Source organism: Motacilla alba, chromosome 2 (assembly GCF_015832195.1).
Source record: "Motacilla alba alba isolate MOTALB_02 chromosome 2, Motacilla_alba_V1.0_pri, whole genome shotgun sequence".
NCBI lineage: Eukaryota > Metazoa > Chordata > Aves > Passeriformes > Motacillidae > Motacilla > Motacilla alba.
The window spans coordinates 91,245,662-91,260,541 of record NC_052017.1 but is presented as its reverse complement, the minus strand read 5'-3'; the positions used below and the strand labels follow the sequence as shown (position 1 = coordinate 91,260,541).

At 41.6% G+C, this 14,880-nt stretch overlaps 2 protein-coding genes across 12 annotated transcripts in view; one reads left to right on the top strand and one right to left on the bottom strand.

Annotated features, from left to right (window-relative positions):
* Window positions 1-5,438, bottom strand: part of LOC119696428 — a 21,644-nt gene extending 16,206 nt beyond the window's left edge. For 7 of the 8 annotated variants that reach the window (XR_005255596.1, XR_005255597.1, XM_038126190.1 and 4 more), the window contains exons 1-7: window positions 4,782-4,922; window positions 3,991-4,067; window positions 3,062-3,130; window positions 2,571-2,601; window positions 1,368-1,427; window positions 744-794; window positions 354-434 (exon numbers count right to left, since the gene is read on the bottom strand). Coding sequence is in view for 6 of the 8 variants with exons in the window: in XM_038126190.1 (XP_037982118.1) it covers window positions 354-434; window positions 744-794; window positions 1,368-1,427; window positions 2,571-2,601; window positions 3,062-3,130; window positions 3,991-4,041 (343 nt within the window). In the remaining 2 variants the exon portion in view is untranslated. Of the gene's footprint in view, window positions 1-353; window positions 435-743; window positions 795-1,367; window positions 1,428-2,570; window positions 2,602-3,061; window positions 3,131-3,990; window positions 4,068-4,781; window positions 4,923-5,312 lie in introns of those variants that run through there. The other variant, XM_038126189.1, reaches the window with a different exon arrangement.
* MSANTD3 (Myb/SANT DNA binding domain containing 3) lies at window positions 4,074-14,880 on the top strand. Of its 4 annotated transcripts, none has more exons than XM_038126219.1 (4): window positions 5,525-5,819; window positions 11,281-11,584; window positions 11,678-11,726; window positions 13,051-14,880. In XM_038126219.1, the coding sequence occupies exons 2-4, from the start codon at window positions 11,312-11,314 to the stop codon at window positions 13,458-13,460; spliced, it is 732 nt and encodes a 243-aa protein (XP_037982147.1). In that variant the 5' UTR covers window positions 5,525-5,819; window positions 11,281-11,311; the 3' UTR covers window positions 13,461-14,880. The 4 variants fall into 4 exon arrangements, with proteins under 4 accessions (XP_037982135.1, XP_037982147.1, XP_037982142.1 ...); XM_038126214.1 differs by adding an exon at window positions 6,899-7,057 and having other exon boundaries at window positions 5,528-5,819; window positions 11,281-11,726; XM_038126213.1 differs by having other exon boundaries at window positions 5,529-5,819; window positions 11,281-11,726.

Genomic DNA, 14,880 nt, shown 5'->3' with positions numbered 1-14,880 from the left:
TCTCCCTAGTTGTTTTTTTTCTGTCAACTCCTATCTCCCCTCCACTGGATGGGTAGTTAAATTGCAAAGAGCCACACTGATCTTTCAAGTTAAATTTCATTTCTGTCTTGTCACTTTAGATTGTTTCTAGAGAATATTGTCAATATGAGATATCTAATCAAATATGTTCCAGGGCAAATCCAATGATTTTGTCACTAAAATCTGTCACTTCCATACCATACTATTGGGTACTCAGTACAACCACAAGACTATTTTGTAACACATTACCTAATTTTACATTTTAAAAAACTGATCTGTACTCTTTATAGGTAAATATCAAAAAGCCACACAATTACAGTATTAAAAGCCCTCACCAAGTGCAGGTTCTGAATCTTTACACGTATTAAGCTGGTCTTCCAATGTCTGTCCATGCAACTTCTCTGGTTCAAGTGGCACTGTAAGAAATTCACATACAAGCGAATCCCTGCTCATACACAGTCCCACATCACAAATTAGGTCAGTTATAATGAAACATTATTTCCCCCCCAATCTTATTTCCACTCTTTTTAAAGCATTTGAATTGCAAAACTTAAGTATTATTACAAGAATATTACTGCAGACTGAAAGTGCAATGATCAGAAATGAATTCCCTATGACCTGCTAAGACCTAGACATCACTTGTAATGTTGTACCTAAAAATTTTTTATTTCTTCCACTTTTTTTTTTTTCAGGGAGGTGTGGGGAGAGGCATTAAACATTCTTACCAAAATCAGGAAGTTTCGCAGCTGTTTTCACTTTCTTTCCTAAGCAACTTTCTGTTTTAACCAAAAAAAAAAAAAAAAAAAAGAAAATAAGAAAACAAAAGTAAGAATCTGAAAGAAGTGGAAATAAAATTGTTAGTACAATTGAAAGAACAACTTGGTAAAACAACTGACTACTTTAGAAAACACTCCTTGAGCTTTTGCTGATATGATAAAACCAAACTCTGTTTAGTTTTGAACGTGCTAAGAGATTTTTTTTCACAGATTCACAGACTATTTTTGGAAGAGACCCACAAAGATCATCGAGTCGTGTACAAGTCCCTGCTCATACATGGTTCCACATCACAAATTATGTCAGTTATCATGAAACATTATCCCCCCCCAATCTTATTTCCACTCTTTTTAAAGCATTTGAATTGCAAAAATTAAGTATTATTACACAATAATTACTGCAGACTGAAAGTACAATGAACAGAAATTAATTCCCAATGACCTGCTAAGATCTGGACATCACTTGTAATATTTTATCTCAAAAATCTTTATTTCTTCTTTTCTTTTTTTTTTGGGGGGGGGGGGGGGAACGACAGGGGGGAAAGAGGTCTGGGGGAAGATGTTAAATAATCTTACCAAAATCAGCAAGTTTCCCAGGTGTTTTCAATTTCTTTCCTAAGCAACTTTCTGTTTTAACTAAAAAAAAAAAAAAAAAAAAGAAAACAAAAGAATCCCACAGAAGTGGAAATAAAATTAGTATTAAAAAATAAAAGTTAAAATAAAGTTAGTATAAAAAATAATTTGGTAAAATAACTGACTAACTACTTGAAAAAACACTCTGAGCTTCTGTTCACATGAGAAAACTAAGCTATGTTTAAGTTTCGAACGTGCCAAGAGATTTTTTTTTCACAGATTCACAGACTGTTCTGAGTTGGAAGGGACCCACAAGGATCATCGGGTCCCCTACAAGGGCTGAACCCATGACCCTGGTGTCATTAGCACCATGTTCCAAAAGATGGACAGAAACCACTCTCACTAAACACCAACAAAGTTATTTCATGTCAGGCAATTCAATGAAGCAGGCAGAGAGGAAGATGAAGTTCAATGTCTCTAAACATTTGAGGGCACCTAGGAAGTTCAGGACATTTATTTCAGCAAGCATACAGCTGCTAAATATTTCATCACTTAAATTTCCATTGCAGTCCAAACAAAAATTCTCTGATCAGGTAGGTCCAATGACTGTGTCTGACTTGAACAACAACTTTCAAACCGAATTCTAGGAGCAGTGAACTGTAGAAACATGAAAAGACATTTTGGTGCATCATGAAACCAAGTTAGGAGAACAATTGTGAATGTAGTTAGACCTTCACTCCTTCTGGAACTAGATCAGTTCATCAAGACCCAAAGGAGGTTTAATGATTTATTAAACCTATTAAAAGTATTAAAAATGTCTTATTTAGCTGAAGCAAATTAACCCCTTTTCCAAAAAGAAATACAAAGTATATACAGTATTTCTACATGCTTTAAGAAGCACAGATTTTTAAATTATATTTTAAGTTTTGAAGGTCTCTAATGTCTTGGATTCTTTAGGGTTTCTCAATGTAGGTGATTTTTAGTCTTCTAGCTAGTGCTTGTTAATCAACTTTGCACACCTCTTGCTCACATTACTGATTGATTAGGTAGTTATATTATTAAAAAAACACAGAACAGATCTTAAAGCACAAATCTTGAGAAAGCCTTTTTCTCATTTGTTTCATAAACAACTACATTGGGGTGGGGAGAAAGATGTGGTTACAGAACACAGCAAAAAAGGAAGAAAGGAAAAAATCTTGCACTTACGCATGCCATGAGTTTTCAGGGCTTCTTCAACCTAAATTACCAAGTTATCAACCAAAAAAAAAAAAAAGAAGAGAGGCACTTAAGAGTCAAAAAGCAATGAAGCAAAGCTTTCATTATATATAAGTTAGATTAATACCAACAGCACAGACTATCTCAGGTGAACAATTACATGAAAATTAAAAAAGAAAAACATTCCTTTTTCTTCTGCAGATTGTCTATGATTTAAGTAATTGCATTTTCCCTTTATTAACAGCCATGCATTCTCATGTATTGTCTTTACTAGACATAAAGTTGCAACATTTTCTGACAGGACTAATGTACAAAACCATGTTCTACTTTATTATTGTAAAGAAGACAGTAAGTTAGCAAAACTAGTTAAATATCTGAAATCGTATGTTTCACCACAATAAAAACTAGATTCCAAACCCCATAATCTATTGCTAAATAAACTGGTAAAATCGGACAAATGTGCATTCAAAAACTGATCTTACCGTCCTGTGTTTTGTTCCAAGGAAATGAGTCTGCAAGTTTAATGCAGAAGAACACCAGATTTTGCAAATCTAGATTAAAGAGAAGTATTTCTAGCATTGCACACAGACCAAGAGAAAGAAAATAGCACTGATATAAACAGATCTACTATCGAATTGTTGGTATAGCTTAAGCTCTACAGAAGTACTACTACTTCAAAGACAAACTAGAGCAGCCTCCTAAAACTGAAGTTTTTAAGGCTCCAAGAGCACTAAAACACAGCGAAATGAACCAGAGTCTCCACACCATGTAAGAATTTCAGATGCTCCAGAACTCTGCAGCTATCTCATAACACTTTCTGTGTGGGCACGTGTGGATAAGTGAAGACGGATCCAAAACCTTCCTCCCACACTCTAGAGGAAGGGTGAGCCACAGGCAGGGCATCATTGTGACAAGCCACGAGAGCTGGCTGAGGTGAGCCAGTTCCCCTCAGCGCTGCATCCACACTAACACACTCGCTCTGATCAGCTCAGGGCCTGCCTCGCTCCCTTGGAAAACTTCCCTATCACAGCTGGTTCATGCCTGGCCCAGTTCAGAACTGGAGCACATCAGGTTTAAATTCACGTGAATGAACAGCAGCAGCCCAAATATTTTCTTCTCCTCTAAAAATGCCAGTATGCTTTTAAAAAACAGCAATAAACCCGATGACCAGAGAAATCAGGATTTTTTGTTCTGAACAGGCGCTACACTTAAACATCCACTTTCAAAAAGAATGCCTTTATTTAGAAACATAATATTATTCACTTTAATAAGCGATTCTTAACACACATCCAAGTCAAACATGACAAAGTCATCAAAATAAGTTCAGCTCCAGTGCTGTTTATCAGGCTTGTTCAAGAGAAATAAGAACGTTCACACTTGGCTTAATATAGCTTTGCAAGTGAATACTTACATTGCAGTAAAAGGGGTTTATTTGCTTCTTTATTTCACTTTCAGGGTCCATATTCGGTCTTTAGATGATAACAAACTCTAAGAAAATAGCAGAAAGATTGCAAACTGTTGTTTAAGCTTTACATTACAAAATTATTTACATTTTTGTTCCGTCTGTATGAGGGTTGGGCACATTCCAGCTTTATTTTGCACCTCGCCTTGAGTTATATTCAGCCTTTAACTTCCCAGGCTAATGATTCCTTGAGTTATATTCAACCTTTCACTTCCCAGACTAATGATTCTTTTTTTTCAACTCGAGAACCAAACTACGGCATGGAAAGAAACAATTGTTCTCCGCGAGCTTCCCTCGGGAGACATCAACGTCACCAATAGATTACGCAGAACAAAACCTAATGAAACAAAAACTAATGCGGACCACTCCAAGCTTCCCCCTTCTCTCCTGGGATAAGACTGCGCGCACGGGCTGGGACAGATGGCACACACACCGGGAACTGCATCGCTCGGGGCGCGCCTGGGGAACGGGAGGCACACGGCGGGGCTCGGGAAGAAGGATACGCTCCCACCCGGACCGCGGCGGCGAAGGAAAGGGGGAGGAAGTAAAGGGGGGAGGGAGGGAATGGAGCGAAGGAAGGGAAGCAGGGAGGCCCCGAAGCTCCAAACCCAACGCCAAGAACGGCGCCAGGCGGGAGAGCGCCCTTCGCTTCGCGGCACGTCCAGCCCCGCCGGGGAGGACACGGGCACTGCTCCCGCCGGAGCCGGGAGACCGCCGGGCCGCCGCGGCACACAACTCACCCCGGCGGGCCGGGCAGCGCCCAGAGCCCGGGGGAGCTGAGGGCTCTGCCGCACCGGCACCTGCCACCGACGCGAGGAGGCACGGAAGGGTGGCGGGAGCCCGGCCGGGCCAGGCACGGCACCGCGCGGTGCCGCGGGCCGGGAGATCGCCGCCGGCGGGCGGGGACGGGAGCGGGAACGGGGAGGCCGCGGCAGCCCCCGGCCCTTCCCGCGGCCGCCGCTGGGGGCGCTGGCGCGCAGGCGCGTGGGGCCGCCGGGCGCTGTCGGAGGTAAAGCCCGAGCTGGGTCCGCGGCCGCCGCACCGGGGCCGGGATTCCCCGCTCCGCTCCGCTCCGGGGCCCCGGCACCGGGATGCGGATGGGCACGCCGCGCTAGGGACGTGCGTCCCGGGAACTCCGCCCGTGTCCGGTGCAGGCGGGGCTGCCCAGCCCCTTTCTGGCGGCCGCCGGGTGTTCGCACGCCGCTCCCCGCACACACCCACACACAAACACCCGCATTTCCCGCGGCCGCCTCCTCTCAGTGCTGTCGCACCTGCAGACGCGGGATCGCCCGGGCCGCGTGTCCCCGCAGCACACGGCGGTGTCCCCCGGGAGGGAGAGGCCGGCGCCGCGCCGCCCGTGCTGCGGCGGGCGGGAATCCAGCGCGGGCTTTGCGGGGAGCTGGAGGGAGCGGTGGCGGCGGCCTGCGGGCGGGGAGCTGAGGGAGGCGGGGAACGAGGGAGGGAAGGGAGGGAGCCGAGAGGCGCTTTGTTACGAGGAGCCGGCGGGGCCGCAGGGTGGGGTTGTCCCCGCCGCCGGCGCTGGTCCCCGCGGGCGCTGGGTGACCGCCGCCCGCCCGCCGAGCCCCCCCCGCCGCCGCGGCCGATGCGCCCGCACCGCGCCGCAGCCTCCGCGCCCGCCCCGCGGGGAGCGGCCGCCTTTGTGCTGCCGGGACCTGCTCTCCGTTCTCCTGCGAGCAGAAGAGGAGCTAGCGAGGAGATTAAAAATAGCCCACCAAGCTCGAGTTAATGTTTGAGAAGTTCGGGTGCGGGAGAGTCTGGTAGGATTCCTGTATTATGCCTATTTTTGGTGGATTTCAGGCAGTCGTTCGGAATAACAACCTGCGTCCATTACCTTGCTTGCGGGAAGTGCTTTGGATGTCCTCCATAGGTAGCGGGATGCCCACTTAAAATCTGTTTGTATCTATAGTGAATACCATACAGATAAATATATATATATTAATACATTTCCTCGTATAGCTATAGAAAATCTGACAGGAAAAATTTGGGTAAAGTACTGTGAATTTTACTAATAGATGATCTTGTTTGTTTGCTGGATGATCCATGATAACTATTCATTTGTATTAAAGAGCAGGGGGAAAGCACCCAAGGAGGTGGGATTTTTAAAAATCTGATTGAAACAAATTTTCTGTGTAGATCTCATTCATATTTGCAATGTGCTCTTAATTACCTAGGGATTTCAAGTCTCAAGGTAGGCAGGGTCAGGCCTGGAACACTGCTGGAAGCTTGGTGAGGAAAACCAAGGAAACATTTGAGGAAGAAGAACACTGTTTACTGCTGCTTCTGTCATTCCAAAGAAATATAAACCTGTTGTGACTAGTTTGGGTCGTTGCATTTCCATGCCTTTCTTTCGTCCTCAAGCACTGGATGACAAGGACAGAATTATGTTTGATTTCCAATGTTGTTAATTACTGGCTATGTTTAGAGCTTCACCTGCAATTTAAGTTAGAGACATAAATTTTATTTTTATCAATCTTTGAATATTTCTGGTAGTAATTCTGTTGGCACTGGTCAGTGCACTTCATTTTCACTCCATAAGTGACCACAGTTCACTAACAAACTCTTTGGGTTTGGTTAGTGTAACCTTTTTAACATTTGGGATAAGTCTTCCAGCATAACTTTCTCTCTGCATTTTCTTGTGCCTAAAAAACATTTCATGGACTAAAAATGCTCACACATGCCAACTTAAACCAATTTTTTTTTCCTTTTACTGTGCTTCTTTGCAACTGATTGGAGCTTGGGTGTCTGTTTGGATGTGTGCAAGCAAAATAATGCATGTGTGTGACATATTTGTGAACAGATGTGCTTTTCCTAACTTCTGTAATTTTTTTTTTCCAAGCTGTTCTTCAAGCAGATCACATCACATGCCTTATAGTCTTTAAAAGAAGAATGCTGCACAACATTTCACAGTAAAGATGAGGAGCTAAGAGATACTCCTGTTATCTTAAAGCTATAGAGGTCTGTGTGAGAGGACAAATACTTAGGACACTGCTTTAAGGCAAGTTGTGAATTGAGTCATGCCAGGAGAAGATATTTAGGATAAAGTGCTTTCTTGCTGCATGTGTCTTGGAGCCTAGGCACATGTAAGAGTGGGAGAAGCTTCCCAGTCTTTGTTTCTTAGAATTTACTCTGCAGCTGTCCTCATGTGCCCACACAAATCAATCCAGTTCACGGGATGAGCTATGCACAGTAAAGTACTTTGATTTCAGCACAGATTCCTGCTAAATTATATCCCAGGCATGTGTCCTGGAAGGACTGTTTAGCCTCAAAATGGAAATCCTGTGGGCTTGTGAGTCCTTTCTCATATTCTGCAGAAGAGCCAGTGGGCTGCAAGAAGGTGAATAATATGCATAAAGAAAAAAGAGGTGAATATAAATACATATTAAGTGTTCTGACACAACTTCTTGGTATTCTAACTTCTCCTGACATCTCAGAGTGCTTTCCTGTTCACCTCATTGCAAATGGGCTTTAATACATTGAAGAAAGTAGGTTAAGCATGTAAGAGCTTGAGAAAAGTCTTCCAAAACTCTTTTCTTCTATGTATTAGACTAACCACACCAGTTCTTGTGTTCCTTTATGCATCCTAGATCATAATCCTGGCTTCACAGAAAGGACACAAGTGCAGTGTATATGTTTAGGAAACAAATACTAGGAATGTGATTAGTGGAAGGAAAGACCAATATATTCTTCTCAGAGTAGGACTTATCTTTCCATTCTTTAATGTTTAGTATGTGAGCTTGCGACTGGCAATTTCAATCCTCAGTCCCAAGCTACAACACTAAAAATAATAGAAGTAAATGATAGTGTGGTATGAAAGTGATACTTAAATTTGCTCCATCCATGAAAGATGAGCTTTTATTCTAGTACATAATATGTTAATACATCAGAAGTCATATTTATAAGTGTTTAAATATTTACTGACATCAGCTGATCGCTGATTTACTGACCCAGCTGATGGCCAGTCTGTGGAGCTAGATATTTAGCACCTGGAATCCTAGTAATGTTGTTTAACTTTTTGAATGTACTCTCCAAAGTTCTGAAAATCCTGTTTTTCTAAATAAAGGGGTTTTCTAAACATAAACATGTAATGATTTTTTTTTTTTTTAATCTGAGATTCTCTCACCTTTTCAAAACTAGAAGTAAGATTTACATGCATCAGTAGAAGGTAGAATCAGTCCTTTCTGATCCCATGGAGTGATCCTGACTTTTCAGGGTCATAAGCTGTTGGGCTTCACAACTTGCTGGTGGGACTGCATTTCATCCCATTCCTTGGTGGAATTGAGGTTAAGATACAGAACCAATATTTAGTCCCAAGAATTTCATTTCAGCATCTGTCCAAAGCAACTGAATGGTTTGGAATGGTGCAATAAGTATGTCAGTAAAATGGATTAGTAGACACACTCTATTCCATTCTAGGTCTCTTTTATCTCACGTGTTTTCAAAGTGGTTTCATGAAGCGAACGTACCAGTTTTCAGTATTTTTGCTAGGATGTCAATTTCCTGAGTACTTTTTTCCTAATTTGTGTTTTATTTAATGAACTCCTGAAGCAGCTGTACACTGGTATGCAATGAGAGAAGTTTCTTTACTTACACCTAGTTTGTTCTTTGGGTTTATAGCTGTTTAAGAATTCCTGTCACCAGCATGGGGGGTGACTTAAGTTTTCACAGACCATAAAAAGTAACTTGACACAGTGTGACAGAGGAAATACTGGATCAAGAAACTGTCTTCCTTAAACTCAGCCACCCAACTCTCTTCCTTCATCCTCCTTTTGCTTTCATGTAAAATAAACTAGCTCTTTTATGAGCAGTAGCACTATTGCATTTTGTTTTCCTATGGATCTTTCCATTAGTCCCCTAGATCTGCTGCAAAAACTTCAGGTCTCCCATGTCCTTGTGACACCAGGATTTGGTAAGAGAGAGCAGAACTGTGACTATGCAGGACCCACATAGGTGCCCAGAAATAACCCAGTCAAGCACTGACAGAAGGTGCCAACCAAGTGTTTGCTCCTTTTTCAGAAGGGGTACAACTTAGCCACTGACTTGACCTAGACTGTTACTTAGTTCTGTTCTCTTTGCTTCAGTTTTGCTATTCCAGGTTTTTTTCCACCGTGTCCCCTGTTCTCCTTTGTTTTGCTGGCATCATGGTTTAACCCCAGCCAGCAACCAAGTGCTGTGCAGCTGCTTGCTCGCCCCTTGCCCCCAGTGGGGTGGGGAGGAGAATCAGAAAAATAGCATAACTTGTGGGTTGAGATAAGAACAGCTTAATAATTGAAACAACATAAAATGTAGTAACAATAATAATACTTGTAGTGGAAAAGGGAGAGTGAGAGTGAGAGAGAGAGAGAGAGAGAGAGGAAGAAAACTCAAGAGAAACAAATGATGCACAATACAATTGCTCACCACCTGGAGGTCTTGGCCAACTCCCTCCTGATTTATACACTGAACGTGACATTTTATGGTATGGAATATCCCTTTAGCCAGTTTGGATCAGCTGTCTTGGCTGTGCTCCTTCATAGCTTCTTGTGCACCTGCTCTCTGGCAGAGCATGGGGAACTGAAAACTCTTGACTTGGAATAAGCACCACTGAGCATCAACTAAAACATCCATGCGTCATCAGCATTATTCTCTCTAATTCCAAAATACAGCACTGTACCAGGCTCCAGGAAGAAAATGAACTCTGTCCCTCCTGAAAGCAGGACAGCTGGGCTTTGTCATATTTTATGGGCTACTCAAGAGAGCCACTGGTTTTTTGTCAGGCTTGGGTTTTCATTTTGGTATTAGCTTGTCTGTTAGCTTTCTTTATAAATGTAAGTAGTTACCTTTACTGAAAGAGATGGGAATAACTGTAAGTACTAAGATGTTTGGAGGAAAGGATCTACAAGGATAGCACAAAGAAAGTCCTAGTGCAGTGGAGTTAAGGAAAAATATATTGAGAAGAGGAAACCTGATGGTGATAGCTCGTGCATCGTCAAGGAATGTTATGAGAGAAGTAGTAGAAGCAATAGGCAAAAGACTAGAAGATTCATTTTGGGAGGGTCCTGGACTCTTGGGAATATGAACCAGTTATCTTATAAATGATAACCAGTTATCTTATAAATGTTGTATCACTGGGTTTAATGATTCAAAACAAGAGAAAGGAGAGCTAAGGCAGCATTTCTGCCCAAAATCTAAAAGTAATTTGGGCTACATAGTTACAGCATAAAGGACGGGGGGAGAAAAGTGTGAAAAGATAGAAGAAACAAAAATATATTTTGTTTCACAGTCATATTTTGTTAACTCAAGGCAACACTGCTTGTTTTGATGTTTTTTTGGTTGGGTTTTGTTTTGTTTTGTTTCGAATTCCCTGTTATCAGCTACCTTTTTCCTATTGACTACATAAGTGCTGGGCTTGAGAAGAGAGGTGGTTGCTGACGTGGTGTAAGTGTATAGCAGTGCTGTGTTAAGGCCAAAACCCTTTTTAGCCTGTTTGTTGGCTCCTGAGTGACCAGCAGCACAAGTGCAAGGAAGTGCCACACGTGCCAGCAGTGAAGGTTGAAGGACCTGTACCTTCCACGTGGTTCATTTCTGTTGTTACTCTTTGGCTCCTTGCAACTCTTGCTGCTTCTCAATACTGTAATACAGGTCAGGATCCTGCTGCCTGTTGGGTATCAGCCAGGGGGGATGGAGCATGGGGGAGAACAAAGCTGACAGCTCTTTAAAAGGACAACTTCTTACTATCATTGCTCATACAGCTTTCAAATACTGGAGGGAGAAGGGAGAAATTAAGTATAGACAATCAGCAAGGACAGAAGTAGGTGTTTTGTATACCAGAGGAAACCCAAACATGCTGAAGGTGGCTTCCGACATAAACCTGAAGCTAGCGAAGGCTGGATTTTGAAATTTGCTCCTGACTTGAGGGCTTGGAAAACTTTCTGGGAGTGAAAAAGTGTAATGAACAGGAAAACAAGATATTAAAAGCAAGATACTAAATAAATACTGAGTATTTTGTATCCAGACAAATTGTAACAAAGACAACTATTCATTATAGTCTACTTCTGGCACTGTGTATCCATTAAAGTGGCAAGACAAACCAGCATGTAATGGTATTTATCCTACCCCATCATTCCATTATGTACTCTAGAACTATTCACAAGCTACTCTAGAAAACAAAATTGATCAGAATCCTGATACTGCAACCAGTTCTAACTTGTGATTTTGTTTTTTTTTCCTTTTTTTTAATAGGAATTTTGGCTTCTTGGAGAAACAGTAGAAAATGCAAAACGAAATAATAAAGCCTGCTAAATACTTCTCAGAAGTGGAGAAGAGTGTGCTGCTTGCATTAGTCGAAAAATACAAATACGTGCTTGAATGTAAGAAAAGTGATGCAAGAACTATTGCTCTGAAACAACGCACCTGGCAAGCACTAGCTCATGAATACAATTCACAGCCCAGTGTTTCGCTGCGAGACTTCAAACAGTTAAAGAAATGCTGGGAAAATATCAAGGCACGGACAAAAAAGATAATGGCACATGAAAGGCGGGAGAAGGTAAAAAGGAGTATTAGTCCACTTATAAATACTCACATCGTAGGGAAAGAGAAGATGGGAAGCATAATGCCTGAGCAAATGTACTTTTTGCAGAGCCCGCCAGAAGAAGACTCTGAATATCAGCCTGATGCTTCTAGTCAAGGTATAAATGTTGCTGTAGTGGTAGTATTGCAGTACTACTAAAGTAGTATTGTTTTGTATGTGATTTTGCCAGTGATTCTTTTTCCAAAAATCTCTCCACTTAGCTGTGACTGCTGGATATAGAAAAGGAATTTCAGAGCTATGATATTACAAGGCTGTGTGTATTTCCCGAGGCCTACAGGAGTTAAACGGGTGTGAGGTTTTTTACAGATTTTTTTTCATCTGTTTTTGACATATCTGCTGCTTTGTGGCGAGCATCACAGTTGCTATCATGCTGGACTTCCGTAGAACAGTCCCAAGGATGTCATTATCATTTTTAAAGTATCATTTTGCTGGTTTAAAAAAAAAAAAAAAAGCTACCAGCAGCAAATTGATACACAATTGCCTGCTGCAAGAGTTCCCTGTGGTCTTTCCCCCTTTGTTTTCAAGGACTAAAAAGAGTATGTGCAGCCATATTTCACGCTGCAGTCCACACTGGAGAATGGCCTTTCTGAAAAAGTTCAGCACTACATTCTTCTTTGTTTGGCAAGCATACCCAGAAGGAATAATTCAATACCAGGAGGGAGGGTGGCTACAACGGTTTCTTACAAATTTTATTATGTCAGGATCTCACACAGAAGACTGTCCTTGCTCAAAAGACAACAGCAGCTACATTGTTAGATAACATTCTTAGAATGCCTCTTTCATAGTTGTATTTACCATAATTAGTCATTTGGGTTTGGATAGGAATGTATTTTGAGACCCTCATTTGCAGTAGTAACTATTCTGTTCCCTGCATAGTCTCTTTTATTTCAGAAGAATTGTTAGAGCCTTTCCAAAGTTAGAATAATGTGATTTTTTTCCTAAAAATATACACTACTGTATTTACAACATCTGCAGCAGAGATAAGGAAACAATAAAAAGTGTTCTTCCTGCTATTCCCTCGGTCTTTTGATATTCATGTCAACACAGCTTCACCTGATGCTCCGATCTTTCATAAAATATTGCAAGTCACATATGGATTTAGCTTAAATGGCTGCATGAAGGTTTAGCTCCAGGCTCAGCCACCTAAATTTAGGTGTCCACTTACAAGTGTCTGCATTCACTTTAGTTTTCTGAACTCCCACTATAGCCTTGGAGGTCTTTCAGCAGAGCCCCAAGTGGTTCTGTCCAGCCCATTATGCCCATAGTATTCTCAGCAGAACTGCATTATGTAGTGGCTCCTGTGCTTTGCTGCTGGAGCACAAGTTTGATATTGCACATGTCAGTAACTTATATTATCACTTTTCTGTTTCTTGAAGGAAGAGAAGAGAATACTATAACACTTTTTCTTCTTTTGTTTGCAGAGTCATTTGTTGTGTCAAACAGAGAACTTTGTGATGAAGACAAAGAGCTGGTACATTTTCCAGTATGTGAAGGTACCTCCCAGCCTGAGCCTTCGTGTTCTGATGTCAGAATAGCAGCAGATAAGAACTACAGAAGTAAAGCATCTCAGGAAAGTGCTCTGAAAAAGATGCACGAGGAAGAACATCATCAGCAAATGTCGATTTTGCAACTCCAGTTAATCCAAATGAATGAAGTTCATGTGGCAAAGATACAGCAAATAGAAAGAGAGTGTGAGATGGCTGAAGAAGAACACAGGATAAAAATGGAAGTGCTAAATAAAAAGAAAATGTATTGGGAGAGAAAACTGCAGACCATTACAAAAGAATGGCCTGTATCATCCTATAACAGACCCTTTCCTAATTCACCTTAGAACATAGAAGGGCAGAGAGTCAGTCTGATTTAGCACATTTATGAGTAACATGCACTGGAAAGAGGGTTTTCTACTGTGAATGTACAGTGACAGGATAGGTGCCTGGCTGATAGTGAACACACTATGACTCTTAATGTTTAGGGAAACAGTGGTATAGTTCACCAAGAGGAAAACTCTATTTGTAGGTAGTTCTGATTTGTTTAACTCACAGACATGCACAGTGTCTTAAATGTGAACGTATTTTCTCCTCTGAGAACACCCTTGATCCTTCTGAAATTTAAGGTACTCTGGGTATTCTTACATTGGGAGTTCTTAAGAAAACTTAACAACTTTAAACATCAGGCTGTAGTGTTTGTTTTGATTTCTATCTCTTCCTATCTGCCATTTCCCACATGAAGGCAAGGGTTGGAGTTGCTCTCTGCTATTGAGACAAAAGGTGATGGACAGCTATTAGTTGGATCATTATGCTAAAGCTTAGGGAAAATAAGCTAGTTAATACAGTCCATAACTTATTTTTCATAGAAGATGAAAATGAAGGACGTAGCAAGAGCACCACTGCAGTAACAGCCCTCTCCTTCAGAGGAACAGCAATATTTCCCAGCTGGCTGGCTGACTGAGAGGATGCTTGTGGAATGCCCTCCAGTTGTTTGAGCCTTGACACTTGAGAAGTTAAAAAGAAGGTGACTTCTTCCACAAAAGCCACTGTGCTAGTTCTTTCATTTCCAGGCCCATCTTGTATTGAAGTAGAATACCCAAGCAGGAGGGACAAATGCTGCTGCCAGCACTGTGTGCTGTTCACCTGAAGTCATTCTGAGGGGAAGAGCTTTTTAAGAATTCATAAAGCTCTTAAAATGCAGTGAGCCAGCCAGTCCATTGGCAAAGTCTCCCTCTATTTTCCTATGCAATACTTGATGGTGTAGCAGCTAGCTTGGTTATTTCTCCTTAGCTAGAAGAAAATACTAAGACTCACCCTCTTTTCCTTCTCATAGGGTGGAAAGCAGTTCAAGGGAATCATTCCTGTCTTGAAGCATTGTTCTGTTTTGTTTTGTTCTGTCCTGTGTGTTACGGTGGTGTATTTCTTGCCTTTGCTGTCAGTGAGGGGTGATGGACATGATTTGTACGAAGGCATTCACATGAAAATCCCCACAGATTTTGGATGTCCAGAATGGTAGATAGTAGGAAAGCACAAATAAAAATAATCTTTACCCTGGCAATTATTTATTCTAGTGGGGCAAGAGTTAAGAAAATGTGAAATGCAGAATCCCACAAGGATTCATAAGAACTTCTGGTGTTTGAAAACCTGTTTTACAGGAAGGTGTACAACCATCATTTGAAGCAGTGAGAAAAATGAACAAAACCATTAATTTTCATTGAAAAATTGAAGTATCATATTATTCAATAAAGTATTTTCAGATCATGA